General features: G+C 40.1%; 1 protein-coding gene across 2 annotated transcripts in view; it reads left to right on the top strand.

Moving 5' to 3' along the window:
- mpped2a (metallophosphoesterase domain containing 2a) overlaps nucleotides 1-17,538 on the top strand; it is a 79,087-nt gene that overhangs the window by 26,154 nt on the left and 35,395 nt on the right. For both annotated transcript variants that reach the window (XM_086294428.1, XM_086294429.1), the window contains 2 exons: nucleotides 2,339-2,520; nucleotides 10,743-10,968. In XM_086294428.1, the coding sequence (XP_086150554.1) occupies nucleotides 2,339-2,520; nucleotides 10,743-10,968 (408 nt within the window). The remainder of the gene's footprint in view (nucleotides 1-2,338; nucleotides 2,521-10,742; nucleotides 10,969-17,538) is intronic.

Genomic DNA, 17,538 nt, shown 5'->3' with positions numbered 1-17,538 from the left:
TTTCACGAGTCCGGAGCGGAATTAAAAACACGACATTCATTTAAGGTCATCGTGTGTTCTTTGCATATTTGTAGTGTTTCCTCCCTTAAATGAAATATCTACTTTGGAAGTTGCCCCGTTGTCATCCGTTCTCGTAAAGTATAGCCAAACTTTTGAGCCTTTGAGCCGCTTAGGTACCATGTTTCCTGCCAGGTAAATGACGCTCCGCAACGTGGTGACGTCATTCGGGGCGACTGAAATCGATAAGGGAATCGTTTGCAAAAGTGGCAAACAATTCCAAGGAATCCCTAGTGCACAGCGACGTTGGCATGTCAGTCAGTGTTTAAGCATATTTTTTGCAGTACATTGAGTTCATGTAGTTTTGTAGAGTCAACAACAACAAACAGTTGTTCTACATGGAGATGCAGACATGTTGAGATGATAAAAGTTTGTCAGCTGGATTTAACTTTTCTGTTTCTATCAAAGCATTTCTGAATGTGCGAGGCCTTTTATGGTCAGTGCTACAAAGCAATGAATATGACTTTTGAATGATTTTTGCTATTCAGTGAGTTAGTCATTCTTTCATGTATTGATTTTTTAAAATCATATTGGTGAAAATATATTTGCACCTTTTTTCTTTGGCTTTTGATTTAAAAAATTATACTCTAAATCACAACATAGCACTTCTATGTAGGGGTCACTGATGGGTATGATCAAGCCACTAAATGAAGTCGCGTCTTTTTGAAGAGTGGTATTTGTAATGTTTTGGAGGTTGAATGCTGTGCATACGTAAGGTTTTCCTTTGAGGGTGAGAATTGACATTGACGGAGGCTAAGAGAGGGTTTCTGGAATCAGACCGACAGCAGACTGCACACTAGAGATGTTTGTCACAGACAGTGACCAGCTTGTTCACCATTGTCTTACTATTAACACAATCCTGCGACATTTTAACTCAACAAAAAGTGTTTTAAAAAGGGAGCAGCACCAGTATCCAGGCTGTCTGTTGGCTGGCCACGTCTAATATTCTGATCTGTGTGGCACAGAAAAAAAAACGTGAAAATGTGAACACACAAGTACAGCCGCACACACACACAGACCAGATAAGATGTTCTTTTGTGCAAAAGTGCCTATTTTCTCCATCTCCTTTAATGGCGTTTCCTCCAGTCTGAAACCTTTTGATTTCATCTGCTTCTCTGGCTGTTTCCACGCCACGTTTGTGCACACATGCAAGTTTAACTCTGTGTGTGTGTTTGTGTGTGTGTGCACATGCATACTTGTCAGGTTGGAGATTGCAGTGTTGATTATGTGTCTGATGTTGTCGACGGAGTGACATCCCTTCTAATGAAATAATGGTCTAGTGCCAGAGTGGTGGAGGATTGCACATTGTAGACCTCAATTATAGACAAGATTTTTTTTCCCTCCTGTCAGGAAAAAAATACAGGTTTTTCTTTCCTTTTAACACAAGTGCTTATAACAAACAAAATGCTAAATAAAGGAGTTACTTTTCAGCCAGACTTGGGTCTAAGTGATTTTTCTTTAGATAATGGATAGAAAGGACACAGAAATGCCTTAATTCACCATCTCTTTAGCCAATCTGATGCCACAAAACAGCTATTGCCCTCACTATGTGCCGAAATCAGCCACAGCAAACTGGTTGTTTTCCAGTCCACACTACACTTTTTTTGTTTTTTTTTTCTTTGTTTTTTTCGGTGCTCTTGTAATGTCCCCTCTTTTCTTTGAGATGGATTTTACTCTGCTACATGCATTATCCTGTGAGCCGTGTAATTTATTTTGCACAACAAATGATCTTTTTAAGCGTCCTATTTTCTGCTGTGTCCCTTCTAAAAGCTGCTGTGAAATTAGTATATATTTTCTTCTTTTAAAAAAATCAAAAGTCTTGTTTTGAGGATACTTTATATTTTATCACAAACGGGGAGAAGATTTTCAGATGGTCATTTTCAAAATTGGAAATTGAATAAATAAAAATCAGGTTTGACTACTTTCAATTTCATTATTTTTTAATTTTTTGTTAATGACACGGTAAATAGAAATTTCTTGAGAAAGTCGAAGCTCAGGTCCTACAGACAATTCAATTATTATTATTTTTTTAATAGACGGTAAAGTGTCTTCAAACAATCTCAGTATGTAGCTATTGTCACAAATGGTGGCAAAATGTATCAAATCACCATTTGTGACAACAGCCACACACTGAGATTGTACTGCGATCAATATACTGACTCTAATTAATCACTAAATAGTCTTTGGTAATTAATTCAGTTACTGAAAAAGAGCTAGTCAGGTCCCAGTCAGTCATGTAATGCAGCTTTAGTGATGACAACTTTCTCTCTGTCTTTTTCAGGGTGGACCCTATTCCGTATGACACTCCCAAGCCAGCGGGACACACCAGGTTTGTGTGTGTTTCAGACACACACTCGCGTACAGATGGCATCCAGATGCCCTATGGCGATGTGCTGTTGCACATGGGTGACTTCACTGAGCTGGGCCTGCCCTCTGAAGTTAAGAAGTTCAACGACTGGCTAGGTACTGAACTACTTAACCCACATGCTCAGTACAGCTGTTCTAGATCCATGCATTGTTTTTCTCTCTCACACAAACACGTACAAATGCAAAGTCTCTAAAGAGCAGGAGGCAGGGCCTGAAGCATGTTTAACTGTTAACCAGACAACACAATGAACCCCTCCGCCTCCCCTCTGTTTAGCCCCAACTGCTGTGCTAAAGTGTCCAGTTTAACCCCTTTGACCTAACACCCTGGATCAGTTAACCTTTCACCTCTCCCTCTGGCCCCATGCTGTAGGTAAATCTTTAGCTTTCATGTGTGTATGTGTTTTCCAAGTTGTGTGGTTTCAGAACCGTTAGCCAGTGCTTTGTTTGTGGACCCATGAAACCATTTTTGGCCCCATGTTATAGACATGTTTCACTCAGTAGAAGCACACATGCTCCATGCCTGTGCCTCTCACACTCTAAATCAGTAGGTACCACTAACTAGACTGGGCTATAGTACTTCAGGATTTTGAATTATTTTTTTCTTTAGTTTTAACTGTTTGCATTTGTCTGTTGATCAGCCAGAACAGTGTCCTGAAATTACATTTAACCTTTAAGCTTTATGACTGTGTGGCTTACACGTTCACACACCCCCTGGTCTCCCTGGTTCAAGACCAGGAGGGGGCTCAAGCTGAGCAGCTGAAAGAATCTTTAAACTTTGATTGCAGTCCCTGAGCATGTAGAGTGAAGACTGCTGAAGGAAATTGTTTGACGAATTGGAGTCCCTCACAAGCTCTTATGTTCTGAACTGTCGCACAGAGACAATTCACGATGTTGTCAAGCCCTACATAATATTTCTGGCCGGAGGGGTTTAATAAACATGGCCTGCAAAATCAGTTCATCAGCAAAAAAAAAACAACTCACTTTGTGTTCAATCAGCGCATATCGTTGATTTCAGTAGTTTGATCTGTGTGCTGAAAAGTGGACGGAAAATGGAAAATGTTGAACATGTGGCATTGGTGGTGGTGTTATTTAACTGTAACAAAAACAACGTTTAATTTTAGAGAATAAACATTGATTTTTTTTTTTTTTAAAGTTGATTTATGAACCTGTCACGACTTATTTTCATATTTTCAGAGTGGAAACCTTTAGCTTGTAAACCTTTTGAAGTAGTACTCCTCGAAATCTGTGTTTTGAGTTTCAAACACTTTGCCCCCCTGTAGAGTTGAAAGGTGGCTGTCAAAGTTGTGCCTCTCCAAAGATGACAGGGGCTGCAGTCAGTCTGCTTTCACTGCATTTACAGTGGATTCTAGCACTGACCCAATTTTCACAGCCAAATAAAAATCTAGTTTACAGAAACTTCTCAGCCCTTTCCTGCAGCATGATCCACTTCTCCAACACTCTGTATCCACTTTTTAATTCATTTTTAATAGAGTTTGGCTGAAAAGGCATTTTCATTTCACTCCTAATACACAGTCTTGTTGAGTTCACAGCCTACTGCTCTTATACTCCATGTAACATGTAACACATGACTGCAGATACATTGCAAATATTTTTATGGACCAGGGTTACTTTCCTGTCACTGTGTCAGTCCACACTAAGATTTTTTTTTTACCTTGGTGTGTATATATATATATATATATATATATATATATATATATATATATATATATATATATATATATATATATATATATATATATATACATAAAATATTGCTAGACATGATGAAGAGTAGAGGAGAGAGGACTTTCTACACTGAGACGCATCTTAAACAGTTCAAACTACAATGTGAAAGGCTGAATGTGAGTGTTGAAAGTTCAAAACCTGCTGCAAACGTTAAAAGTTGGTCAGAGCTGATAGAACACATTTAAACCTTTAAAGTCTGCATTTTCAGCTTTATGAATTATGAATGTGATTGGTTGTCAGTCACAGTAGTACGCCCACTTTGCCAGCTTGACTCTTTAAAGTACTCTCAGGTGCTTTGCCCTTAATTACCCTGAAACGCGCGCGCGCGCGCACACACACACACACACACACACACACACACACACACACACCATACATGCACTCATACCAAAAAAAAGAACAGACACACACACACACACACACACATCATACATGCACTCATACCAAAAAAAAGAACAGACACTAATGCTGGCTTTTACACGTCCCTTTTCTTTCCCCCTTAAACAGCACCTGGCCCCACCAGGAGGTTGTCCATCAACGCAGACAGTCAGTGCGTGTGTGTCTGCGTGTGTGTCTGCGTGTGCAGACGTGGTTGTGCGCTTTGTTCATCCAGAGTGAAAACAGAGATATTGGCCATAATGGGGAATCGATGCAGAGCAAAGTGGAAAATGACTTTGTGTAGTTGGGAGCACCCTGCCTGCTAATGCCTCATAGAAGACTGTGTGTCTGCAGACTATACACCTGGTCCTCCAACTCAAATGACTGATGTAGAGTGGAAGAGGTAGAAAATGGCAATGGGGTAGTCTAGCTGCTTGTTGGAAAAAACCTTTAAATAAATGAATTTAGTTTTCGGCATCGTTACACTTTTACATAATTAAATTTAAAATGGACACTATTTGATTGTGCTGTATTATTTTTTCTTTTTTTAATCATATTTATCATTTGCTCTTCAGATGACACACAGGTCTCTGCAGCCTCCACAATGAGAGAAATGTAGTTTATTTATCTTGTGGCTCTTTCATTTCTGCTGTTAGCTTTACATGGCTAACAGCTTCGAATGAATGTGAACCAAGTACTTGTCAAAGGTTTGATATTGGCTTAAAGGTCACCTTTGGACCTTGTTGATGTAGCAGAGTTTCAGAGAGTGAAAGTGAGACCAGGAGACTAGACCGTCTTTTACATTTGTCAGGCACAGCAGTTCAGTAATTGTTTTCAGTGTTTCTCAGGGTGAAAGATCCAGATTAAAATGTATGGAATGTTTGCCAGGTCAACACAGTTGCGTAACACAGTTTAATTATTGGGCAGAAGCGGCGTCCTGCAGGTAGGTATCTTAATGGTACAAAGCATTATTGAAGCTGAAACTGGGGGAAAAACAGAGGTCTCATCAGATAAATCTGAACAGATTTTCTGTGATGGAGGAGGAATTTGTTGTAGGTGTGCAGCTTTTTTTTTTTTTTTTTTTTTTTTTTTTGGAAAAGTCTGTGCCGCCTCATCTATCTGCTCCTCTCACACTACAGAGGAGACAGCAGTTTGTCCGGGCCATCGACTGCTGTTTGGCCTCTTGGAGGAGATCATTGGAGATCGATGCTGAGAAGCAAGATCTCCCTGACCCGGACTGTCTGATGGCTGAGCATTGACTCTGATCTCCTACTTTAAGCTGCTCCCAAGCTGCTCTGTAGTGTGTGTGTGTGTGTGTGTGTGTGTGTGTGTGTGTGTGTGTGTGTGTGTGTGCATTTGTGTGGGTAAAGAATAAATCATTTGGCCCAACTTAAAAACGTACAATCACCTCAATTACCTAATCAAGCTGCAAATAAACAAACAAAAAAACCGAAACCTCTCCAGTTTTTCTCAGTTGTGCTTTTTCCCCCCTGCTAAACAGCATTTGAGGTCATCATCTTAGAGATGTAAAATATCCACATTTTACGCCTCCAGCACACACATAGCATCATTAGCATTCATTAATGTTTTTTTCCCTCCAACGATCACAGGATAAATGCTTTCATTTGTTTGTTTTTTTGTGTTTGGTTTCTTTGCTCTGTTTTGTTCTCTACCAATGGTGGAGATTCAAAGAGAACCCAGTGAAAATCAATAAGGAATCGAATTGATAAGTCATATTGCTAATGCAATTCGAATCGCTAAATTCTTCTTCATTCCCATCCCTACTCATGCACCTCTTTATTTTTTTTTATTATTATTATTTTTTTTTAATTTGTAGGAATTTCAAAGACCCTTCTTTCACCTTGTCATTATAGGATATTGTGTGTAGGATTTTGTGGTGAAAACTGAATTTAATCCATTTTGGAATAAGGTTGTAACATGACGCTGTGTGGAACGAGTGAACCACAGTGAATTCTTTCCATATAGACTGTATCTACGAGTAGGTCAGCGAGGCTATAGTTAGGACAAGCTCCACTGCAATCAGACACTGGGGTTCAATGATGTCAGTCCATTGTTTGTTTTCTAGTAATTAACAGTTGCTGGGAAGATTTTGATGCTGGATTGTCATCATCTCTATTCACTATTTTCTCTTCTCCATGTCTTACCTCACTGACTACACACTGCTCTACCCTCCAGCTCTCACACACACACACACACACACACACACACACACACACACACACACACACGGTGACAGTTGAAGAGACAAACTATGAAAGGGACTAGCATGATCAAAAATGACTAAATTCATCTCAAAATATATGGAAGTAAGTAGGTAAATAATGTTAATGAGGTCGGTGGATTTTATATATCTTTTTCCTTTGGCTTCTTAGTAGGAAGGCAGAACACTGGAGTGTATTCTTGCCGGTCATGTTTACTGACATAGGCCAACTCTGAGCTGAAACCCTGATATTTAAATATCTAGATACTGACTAATGAGTGAATGTTTGTTTTGTTAAATAGGGGTATATTTTTTGTTTCGGCTCTAATTAAAATAGGTTTTTAAATAAAATTGCATAGCTTGATTACTCTGCATGTCTTAAGGGATGAATTTATAGAAACAGACAAAAGGATGATTTATTAAACTCCTATTCAACCCTGGCAAAGTGTGTATTTTTAGTGTTGCACTGTGGAAAACACTTTCTAAATGAAATGTTTTTAATGTGCAGATGTCGTCTTAAATGTCTCGTCTGCCTCTTTGAGAGGTATGACAAAACATTTCAGTGCTTCGTTTTCTTCAGAGTTTTGTTTTGATCTTTGTACTCTCCTTCATACCTCTGGCTGTCGGTGAAGAATGAAAAATAAATCCAGGTGTATCACAGCATCAGGACTCTGTTAGATGTATCACGGTAGCAATAAAAAGCAGTAGAAATTCCCAGTGGAGTAATGGAGACGGAGTTTGGTGGTAATTATGTTTTCCCCAGATTTTCCCTGCCTGGTGTCGGATGATTCGCTTTGGGTTTTGTGTGAGCGTACAAATGGATGCGTGATCCAGTTAGAGTGCTGGGGGACTGAGAGACGGCGCTCTCATTTAAGTTTACACTGGAATTTATGATCCCGAGATGCATCGAGAGCTAATTTAGAGCAGCGGGAATGAAACCTATAGACCGGGGAGCCATGATTCTTTCATTTCCAGTATTAGAGAACACACACACTCTTTTCCAGACATGCACGCACGCACGCACGCACGCACACACACACACACAGACACTTGAGCTGGATGTGGCAGACTTTTTGTTTGTCTTGAGCTGATGTCTTTTGATTGAATTTTTATTCTCTTGCATTCACTTTCTATTAGTTTTAGTTCCAGTTTTGGTCTTTGCCTCTGCAGAAATTGAGCAATATGCTCAATTTTTTTTTCTTCCACTTTCCGTTATGAATCCAAACCAATTTTAGTCAATAAATACTCTTTATTGGACTTTTTATTCAGCATTTTATTCAATTTATCCTCTTCGCTTGCATCACAGCATTCTTCTATAAATGGCAACACTTAAAACAAAGCACAGAAAAGCATTTTACACAAAACCGGGATCACCTACCTTCCTGTCAAACTCCATTTTTATAGATGGATATAGACATCTCACTTATAAAACTGTAATAGCACTGTAGTGTTACACACACTGAATTTCTACCATTTTTGTTACTGAGCATGTTTAGCAGATCTCCTAAAGTCAGCTTAAACCTGCTTGAATACAAACCTCTGTCTTCATCTGGACAACCAAGGGATGCTGACTGCACAATCATCCGTTTAGTGTCATTTTTGTGTGTGTTTCATCTCATATTTAGACTGTGTAACATCTGCAATTACACAACTCCTTTTCTTTTGAAGTTCCATATATTAACGTTCACAGCTTGTTAAATTGTGTATGCATTATGAAACAAAAACCAGACTCGTACCTTGTTGCAGAAGGCCACTACAGTACCAGGTATGAACAGTCACTCTTTGACAGAACTATATGGCATGACAGCCAGCAAGTGTGGCAGCGTGTGTTAAGAAATGTACTTAAGTAATCAGGATGAATTCATTAGCATACCAACAAGTCAGTATTCATTTTATCCAAACCTTCCCACTAAAGTAGATCCAATACCTGACAGAATGCGCTTGGAAATGATTGAAAATTAATCTGGAAGGATGTTAATAATTGATTTATAATTTGTATAATTTGTTAAGCAGAAATGCCAAACATGCATTAGCTTAGACTCGCACGTCTGCTTTTTTTTTTTTATTTGATACTGAGCATAAAATGTTTGGATTTTGGAGGTTGGTGTAACTAAACAATGAAACTTGTTGAAAGACTTTTTGGCTAAAGAAACATTGTCTAACATTTTGTAGACCAAACAGTTTTTAGATAATTCAAGAAAATCCCAGGAGGTTAATCTGTTATTTTAAAACAAAAATCATTAGCTGTGGTCAGATTGTGTGTTTTAACAGTTGTGTTTGGGGGCGGCAGAGTACTACCGCTCCCTCAGAGCTCATTCTTCTCATGGCTTTTTCTCAACTGACTATACAAAATGAGCCTGCATATTAGTCTATACATATTCCGCAGGGCATTCAAGAAGACAAAGGAAGGAGGACTGGAGCAAGAGCACCAGGAAGCCTAAAACACAGAATCCAGGAGGGGGGGGGGGAAGAGAAATATAGAGAGTGAGTCGAAGGGTGATGAAGGCCAGGCCCTTTTGTTGAGTGCTCAGTCGGCTGGAATAAAGTAGTAAGTCAGTTTCTTGATGGCGAAGGGGTACCAGGACAAATCACCTCGACAGAGGAGAGCGAAAAGGGCACAGCAGAAGTTGAAAGATGAGGGGATGAGAATTGTAATAGATGTTCTTCGCTATTTAGTTCAGGTTCATGCCTTTTCCAGCTGCCTGGCATCTACAGAGATAGACGGTAGTCTGTTGGGGTCAAACTGAGCCGTCAGCTGTGGTTGTAACCTCTTTGACTGTCTGAATTGAGGGTATTTTTCCCTCCAATTATCTGAGTTTCTTTCCAGCCCTGATCTGTACTCAGGGTTAGGTATACAGGGAGCGATTGAGGGAGTGTATTCTTTATATACAAACTATTGGGATAAACTGCTGTTTCTGTAGAGAGGGAGTAGGTGGAAAATACATACAGCTACTGTGTGATTTTTATAAAATGCTGTTCAGCCTTAAACTGCTCGATATAGATAAATTAACAGCCTTTAAAAAAACTGCTAAATCTGATTTGACTCAGAACACCTTATTCGATCTAGGGACTGGAGGGCAAACTCTAAGGCAGGGTACACAAATAACGTGCCAAGCCTTGGTGTATGCCATGTTTGTATAACTCCCATGAATTAAAAAAAAAAATTTGGTCAAAAGAAAAAAGGTTTCAACTTTTCTCAGTTTAAGTGAACTTTTTTAATGTTTCTTTCATTTCTCATTGATTTAATATTGCAGAGGGGCACTAGGAGAGCAGCAAAGCTAGTTTTAAAGAAAGTGATCCAGATCAGCATCAAAAGTTAATGAGTTCTCGCTTTGTTTGGCCTCCACCTCTCCTGCAAGTTTCTCGAAACTTGGTTTAGTGGTTTGTGTATAAACCTTGATGTTTCTCAGCCTCTGCTTTGGCAGAAGAATAATATTAAGGCTGAATCACGTATTGTGCTCATAACAGATCTGCAACTGAAGGACACAGGATATTAAAGCCTTTGACAAAGATCTGTACAGAAACGCACAACAAATCAATTTCAAAGGATCAGATCAATTTAAATGTTATCCATACTCTGACCTTTAGGTCTCTTTAAGTTTTTACTTTTGACACTATAATGCTGTCGACCAGTGATGTTAGAGGATGAGAGGCTCTCTTTAGATTGCATCTACAGGAATAAAAAGACTAAGGTCATTATTAGAGTTTTAGCTCTAACGTCCAACTTGCTATAATAAGCAAAACTCTGAGAGATCTATCTCACTATTTCTTAATTTTTTTGGTCAAAAATATACCACAAAAGTCCCATATCACTACACTTAGTGTTTCGGAAGTGCTAAAAATGTCTGAGGAAGGCAGTCTTGCCTATCGAGCCCCCGAAAACAATTCCAACCAGAGCTTAGTGTGTAGATTTATGTGTGGATTTGGGACTTCAGCTCACCATCCTCTCCCTGGCTTCTCTTCTATCTTCTAGGTGGCCTACCGTATGAGTTTAAGGTAGTAATCGCGGGGAACCATGAGCTGACCTTCGATAAGGACTTTATGGCTGAGCTGGTCAAGCAGGATTACTACCGATTCCCCTCAGTGTCGAAGCTCAAACCAGAGGACTTTGACAATGTCCAGTCGCTGCTCACAAACTGTGTGTACCTGCAGGACTCAGACGTCACCATAAAGGGATTCCGGATATACGGGACACCATGGTAAGCGTGCCACCTGTTTACTTGTTTTTTTTTTTTAATGACTAAAACTGCTCTCCTCACTGTCTGCCCAGCATAACCGCTGAGTCACGTTTCTGTCTCATCGTGCTGTGGATCCCTGAGGTGACAGTATGCCTTCTCCAAGTCTGTCAGTTTCTGGCTGCTTTCCAGCTACTCGCTGCAGTAACTCTGTAGTCTGCTGCACGCTCACAGCAAGGGACCTCTCGTACATGCAGAGCGTTATTCCCAGAACGCACATTCCTTTATGAGCTCAGGACCTTCGCCTGCACCTCGTGCTTATGTTACACCGGTGTTTTGACACAGGGTTAAGTGATACGTGTGGTACCAGGACGCTGTGAATAGCCTCTCAGGTGTGGGAGTAATGCTGGAAGGGGAGCACGTTGGGTACGGAGATGGTGTGAGAGGCGTTCATTCAGCAGACGACTGCAGAGGGGAGTTCTTCTTACAGTGAGAAGTGTGTGCGCAAAGAGTTGAGGATGAAGAAAACTCTCCTGAGATTACTGCTGAATCTACTGTTGTACTTAGTAGTAGCATTACACTGTCCCTTTTTTTTTTTTTTATAAATATTCATATAAAGCATGGATTTTTGCACCATGGAAGTAGAAATCCACACCAGATAAGGATTTGTTATGTGCGTGTTTTATTTTAATACTTATATTTCATATTTTTAAAGAATGCTATCATCCATTCGCTAATTGATTTTAAGAATTTATAGTTCTCTGGAGGAGATCTTTTAGGAAGGTGAAACTTAAAACACACACACCATACATAAAACCTGATTAAGCCGAATGGTAAAGCAAATATATTTAATATATGCTATATTAAATGTACATCTATATGAAAGCAGCCCCATAACGTACAACCTGCAGTAAATCTAACCATCGGTCATCTCTGCTTAAAACATCGCCACACTCATCCACCCTTGAGTTATTTTTTCAGTGATTCACTCCATAGAAATGTCCATATGTGTCTGTATCTGTTAATCTGATAATTAACTAATTATTTTAGTCTTAAATTAAAACAAATTATCAAATTAAATCTAATGAATCCCAGAAGCTGCAGTTTTGTCCTGGTGATCTTGGACCACTGCTCCTTCTTTGCCAGTATCCTGTGTCTTAAGGTCCTTTTTATTGAGCTATCTGATCCATTTGCCTTTGCTTGATAAGCCAAATAGAAAGAAACCTCTGTAGCTCAGTGTGAGCTGCTGTCATCTCCCAGTATCTGAACAGTCTTGCAGTCTGACCTTGGCCCGCCTGCACTGCAGCTGTGTGTCTTGCTGTGTGACAGTTTAGGCTGGAGCTTTCCCCGTCCTGCTGTGACTGTCTCTGCTCTCTTTGCACAGCAGACCTAAAATAACTATTGAGGTCACACGTTCATCCTTTAGCGGCTATAATTAGCAGGTTTGCAGCCTGGCTTCAGAAGTGGCAGAGGAGAGTGGCAGGGAAGAGGCGGGGGCAAAACGCAGCATTCCTCAGACATCACAGGAGCAGGAAGATGAGATTACACTCTTTTTTTTTTTTCTCCCCTCCGTCCTTCCTCTATTCCATCCCTCTGTTTGAAAGGGGAAGGATGCTACCCCTCCCCTTCTCCCTGGTGGGTGTTTAGTGTGAGGCCTGGTAAATGTCTGTTGTGACAGCTGGGGGTCTCGTGAGAGGCCGAGTGGACAGCTTGGCCTCCCCCCCCCACACCTACTCCTGCTCAGCTTCCTCAACTCCTTCACACCCATATGCCACCGTGGCCTGAGGTCTGGACTCCTTGTCCAGTGTGAGGTCTCACTTAGCCCTGCAGTGACCCCTCACTTCATCAACAGCTCGCCATCTCGCCGCCTGGGTGGCCGAGCCCCTCCGAGCCTTCAGCGGTCTGCTGCTACAGGCCGGGACCCGACAGCATCACTCAGGAAATGTAGCGTGTAACAACCACCTGATAAATGCGGCTCGGGGTTCAGTCGTCCTCTAAGCTGCTGCTGCTGCTACTGCTTTAAAAGCAAGTTGATTATGTTTACGTGAGTGAAAACCTGATGTGAAATGAATATTCAAACCTGAACATCCATCAAAGCAGTCAGAGCCACAATAAAGATCTTTGCAAAGAAAATGGGGTTTTTTTTCTAAATGTCCTGTTCAGGTTGTTACAGAGTAAAAAGCTGAAGGTGCACAAGCAATTTGAAAGTACTCACTGTAAAGAAATTAACACTGTGCTTCTGGCTCTCTTCCGCAACCTTCCTTCACACCCAACCATTTTCAGCAGCTAGCTGCCCTCCCTAAACCACCTCCTGCTTTAACGGGTTTCTTCTTGTTAAAAGGGAGTTTTTCCTTCCCACTGTTGCCAAGTGGGTTGTCTCGATTGTTGGTTTTTCTCTGTATTATTCCAATCTTTAATTTGCATAAAAAAGGTCCTTTAGGCAACTGTTGTTGTAGTTTGGCCCTATACAAATAAAACAGAATTGAATTGAAGTGCTATTTATCAATCTTTATTTGTCACTATTTTCCAGATTTTAGATAATTACATGTCTGAGCAGTGAACATTTTCTACCACTGCAGGTTGTCCTTGTATTGTCTGAACTAACCTCTCCAGTTTTGGGTGGTTTAACCAGAGAAATTGTTTTAATGAGCATCTGTTTTCATTCATTTTCTTAACTCATTCACTGCCATTGACGTCTATAGCCGTCAATGGCAGTGAATGAGTCAATGGGTTTAACTCATTCACTGCCAATGGCTGGCAGTGAATGAGTTAAATGTCCCTGAAAATACAGTTTGTGGTGTGTGTGTGTGTGTGTGTGTGTGTGTGTGTGTGTGTGTGTGTGTGTGTGTGTGTGTGGGGCAACTTTTAGTCTCATGATAAATGCCACTAGCCTTTTTCAGAAAATCATGCCTTTTAGATATTGCAGTTTTCCCATATATGTTAATAAATAGTTCATTTGTTCATATCCCCAGTGACCTATTTTAAAAACACGTGAAATGTAATAATAATTATTATTATTATTATTGCTGCAGCAGCCTTGTCTAGTTAAAATATATGTATTGTTAACGACGGGTACAAAAAATGATCGAAAGGCAGTCTGGATGTTTCTTGTGATTTGAACTTCTGTTTTCAAAAGCTTGTTTGCTCCGAGAAGAAAAACCTGATTTTTAGTTTTTGAGTCCACTTACCACTCTCTGCATGTAAGATGAAAGAGCTGATTGTTTTCACTTTGAAGGCCTGGCCTGAAAGGAGACGCTACCGGTAGACTGCAGCGACAACTGCCAGCGAGCGCCAGCCAGACTCTGTCTTTCTCTCTCATCATGGTCACCTAAATGCACAGTAATGGCAGGTTTTGTAATAAGGCTGGGTTGAGATTCACAAGTCCGGAGCGGAATTAAAAACACGACATTCATTTAAGGTTATCGCGTGTTTTGTGAGCAAATGCTTTTGCATATTCGTAGTGTTTCCTCCCTTAAATGAAATATCTACTTTACAGTATTGCAAGTTGCCCTGTTGTCATCCGTTCTCGTAAAGTATAGCCAAACTTGAGCGTTTGAGCCGCCATGTTTCCTGCCAGGTAAATGACGCTCTGCAACATGGTGACGTCATTCGGGGCGACTGGAATCGATAAGGGAATCGTTTGCAAAAATGGCAAACAATTCCAAGGAATTGAAACAGTGGGAACCGGTTCTCAACAAGAACTGGGTTTTGATACCCATCCCTACTTAATATTTACTATACAGTAATGGACTTCTATACATTTTACATCAGATTAAAACTTTCAGTGTAAGATTCAGATAATTATTTATTAAAAGCTAGACATTTTAAATGAGAATAAGAAAGAAAAGTATGTCTTTGTGCCCCCTTTTCCTGTTAATGCCCCCCTGGCTAAACTTTGCTAGAGCCGCCCCTGCACAGTTACCATGGCTGGTAACTGTGCAGGTCTTATTCATGAAAATGAGATTCTACGACAGCATAATCCGTTTTCTATTTGTCTGCAGCAGGTCATTAGGTTTCCATTTGCAGTGAAAATATTTGGATCAATGACTGAAGAGCAGCTATCTGTTTTTTTTAATTAAGTAATATTCCCACACAAATGGATTCAAGTTTCTAATCTCCTTAAACTGAGAAGTAAAGTTTGTTCTGAACTCAGCTCTTCAGGGATAAAGGTGGATTTGAAAAAGGTCGAGCTTCACCACTGACATAGCTTTGTGGTTGCTTAATTATGGGGTAAATTTTTGCTGGCAACTTGGATCGGTCAATTAATTCCGCTAGAGTATCTGAAAACCAGCTATGAAGGAAAAAATGCCCCAGATTTTTGATGTGTCTCCCGTGCTGCTCGTTTTATTAGTGAGGGGGGGGAAAAATGTATTGAGAGATGAGCAGAGATGCAAACTCCTCGCTATCATGCAGCTCCAAAGAGAAGTGAACTCTCTGTGAACTGTTATTTTTCCCACTGATATTCTGAGATCACCCCCCTCACTCTGCCTCTGATTGACTCTGACATCAAGTTTTTTTGTTTTTTTTTACTTTTACCATCTCACGTACTCCTAACCCCTACAGGTGAAAATCATTATTAATAGTTATAGTTGATGTGTGTTGGTTAACTAGCTGTAGGAGTTTGGGAGGTAAATTTGTAACATAAGTCTGTGCTTTACTGAGAGGCTATAACATCTTGGCCTTCTGCAAGCTCTGTGATTTTTAGAACCACTGTACAGGTTTTATGTACTTCATAGTATTTACAAGTCAGCATGTAAAGCAGAGGTATTTAAATTCTGCCCTTAGACCCTGTCGGCCTTTTTCTAGCCACAAACCTTTCTTAGCTTTTCTTCCTCACTTCGGTTTCTTTACCGGACTTATTTTAGAATGAAAGATTTAAAGATTGAGCTATGAATTATAATTCATTCAATCCTTTTATTTCATTTTATCAGTATTTAGTTATAAAATTAAGTTTCTCTTCCCTTCTTGACACCATTTCAGTAAAGTCAAAAGAAACTGGCTGGCCTTCATAAAGTTGAATTGATCCTTAATCTAAGAACTCCTTCCTGCCATTCTCCTCCCCTAAACAAAACTCTGTAGTATTTGCTGCACATGTCTTTTATGCGAGAGAGAAAAAAAAGTTGACCAGAAAAATCTACAAAATAAATTCTTTGGGTTTTTTTGCTGTCCTGTGGGTTGAACTATTTCCACTTGTGGCTGAATTAAGGGTTTGAATTACAGTAACCTCCTTGAGAACAACAAAATGCAGCTCCTGAAACATGAAAAGGAAGATGGTGAATAAATGTTGTACAAATGTCTTCTATAAGAAAAGATCCTTGAGCTTTCAATGGCAAAGAAAAAGGGGGTGATGTATGGAAGCGATTAGCAAGAGGTTACACAAAACAGTTCTTGTGAAAGTGCTCTTTCTTTGTCGTTTGAGCTCCTGATTATTATTTTGTAAATTGGCCTTTGAAATGATCACACCTGCACTTTCCTGGGTGACATCTACTTGCTGATTGTTCGGTTCAGCTGGAAATCAAAGCAGCAGCTCCTCGCAGTGGAGAAGCTGAAACCAGGAACAGTTTGAATTGTTTGATTAAAAGATTAGCTTTGGTGATTCTTTAGTCGTCAACGTCCTTTCTGTTATTTTTTGTCAACCATTTGCATTTTGATATCCGCTCTATGAATGCAACTTCTGTGTTACAAAGGACAAAATGTTGTCAGCGGATGCCCACGTGTCCGTTACAGTGTGTTCTAAAACAAACATGTTCCACCTCTTTCCTGTCGTTATCAGAAGCTAATTTTATTTGACTTGGTAAACACTCTAATGCCTCGTGGCTGCCGGTGCTGCGTTCGGAACATTTTGAGTAAAGCCGTGCTCGGGCCCGGTTCACTCCTGTTTGGAAAAGAGAGGTGATTGGAGTGAAAGCAGTGTACTGTGAAAGACACACAACTCGCACTGTTTAATGACAGATGCTTAACAGACCGAATAGCTAAGCCTCCCCTCCTCGTATGTGCACACTGTGGAAGGATGAGCGGGCTTCTGCACCTTGTCAATCAAAACTCTTTAAGAGCAGCTGAAGGTCTCGTGGAGCTGGACAGTTTGGGATTTTCTTCAGATGAGGTGTTTATGCTCCGGGAAAAAAATATTTTAACTAAACAGAAAGTTGTTGAGTTTCAGAATTTGCTTTATATTAATCTACTTTTTAAATACCAACATCATTTCCATTTTTCTGGCCTCTCTAAACGGTATAAAAGTAAAGTCCCGTTCCTGCAGTCTTGCGGATTTTGCTTTAGGTTTAAAAACTTGAAATGCTAAGATCTGCGCTGAGACACTGAAGAGCAAAGACTTTGATTCTGCCTTTTACCAACTACAGATCAGGCGTTATATTTGGACAGCTTTTAAAGTATGAACAGGGTCTTTTCTCTGTGTGAGATATAATTGAATAATTTAGCGCCATTAAAATATGTGGCTCTGAAATCTTGGCGACATTGTAGCTACTTACAAACTAAGCCTTCTTGTTGGACGCTCTGTTCCTTCAGAGGTCAGCACTGTCATCAAATGGAGCTTTTCAGCTGCTATAAAATGTCCTTGCTCACTCTGAAATATTCCGA

This window comes from Aulonocara sp. 'chitande type north' Nkhata Bay, linkage group LG1 (genome assembly GCF_057382095.1).
Source record: "Aulonocara sp. 'chitande type north' Nkhata Bay isolate Kocher_YH1m ecotype deep benthic linkage group LG1, A_spYH_male_GT1.1, whole genome shotgun sequence".
NCBI classification, from domain to species: Eukaryota; Metazoa; Chordata; class Actinopteri; order Cichliformes; family Cichlidae; genus Aulonocara; species Aulonocara sp. 'chitande type north' Nkhata Bay.
This window is presented reverse-complemented; position numbering and strand designations above follow the sequence as displayed.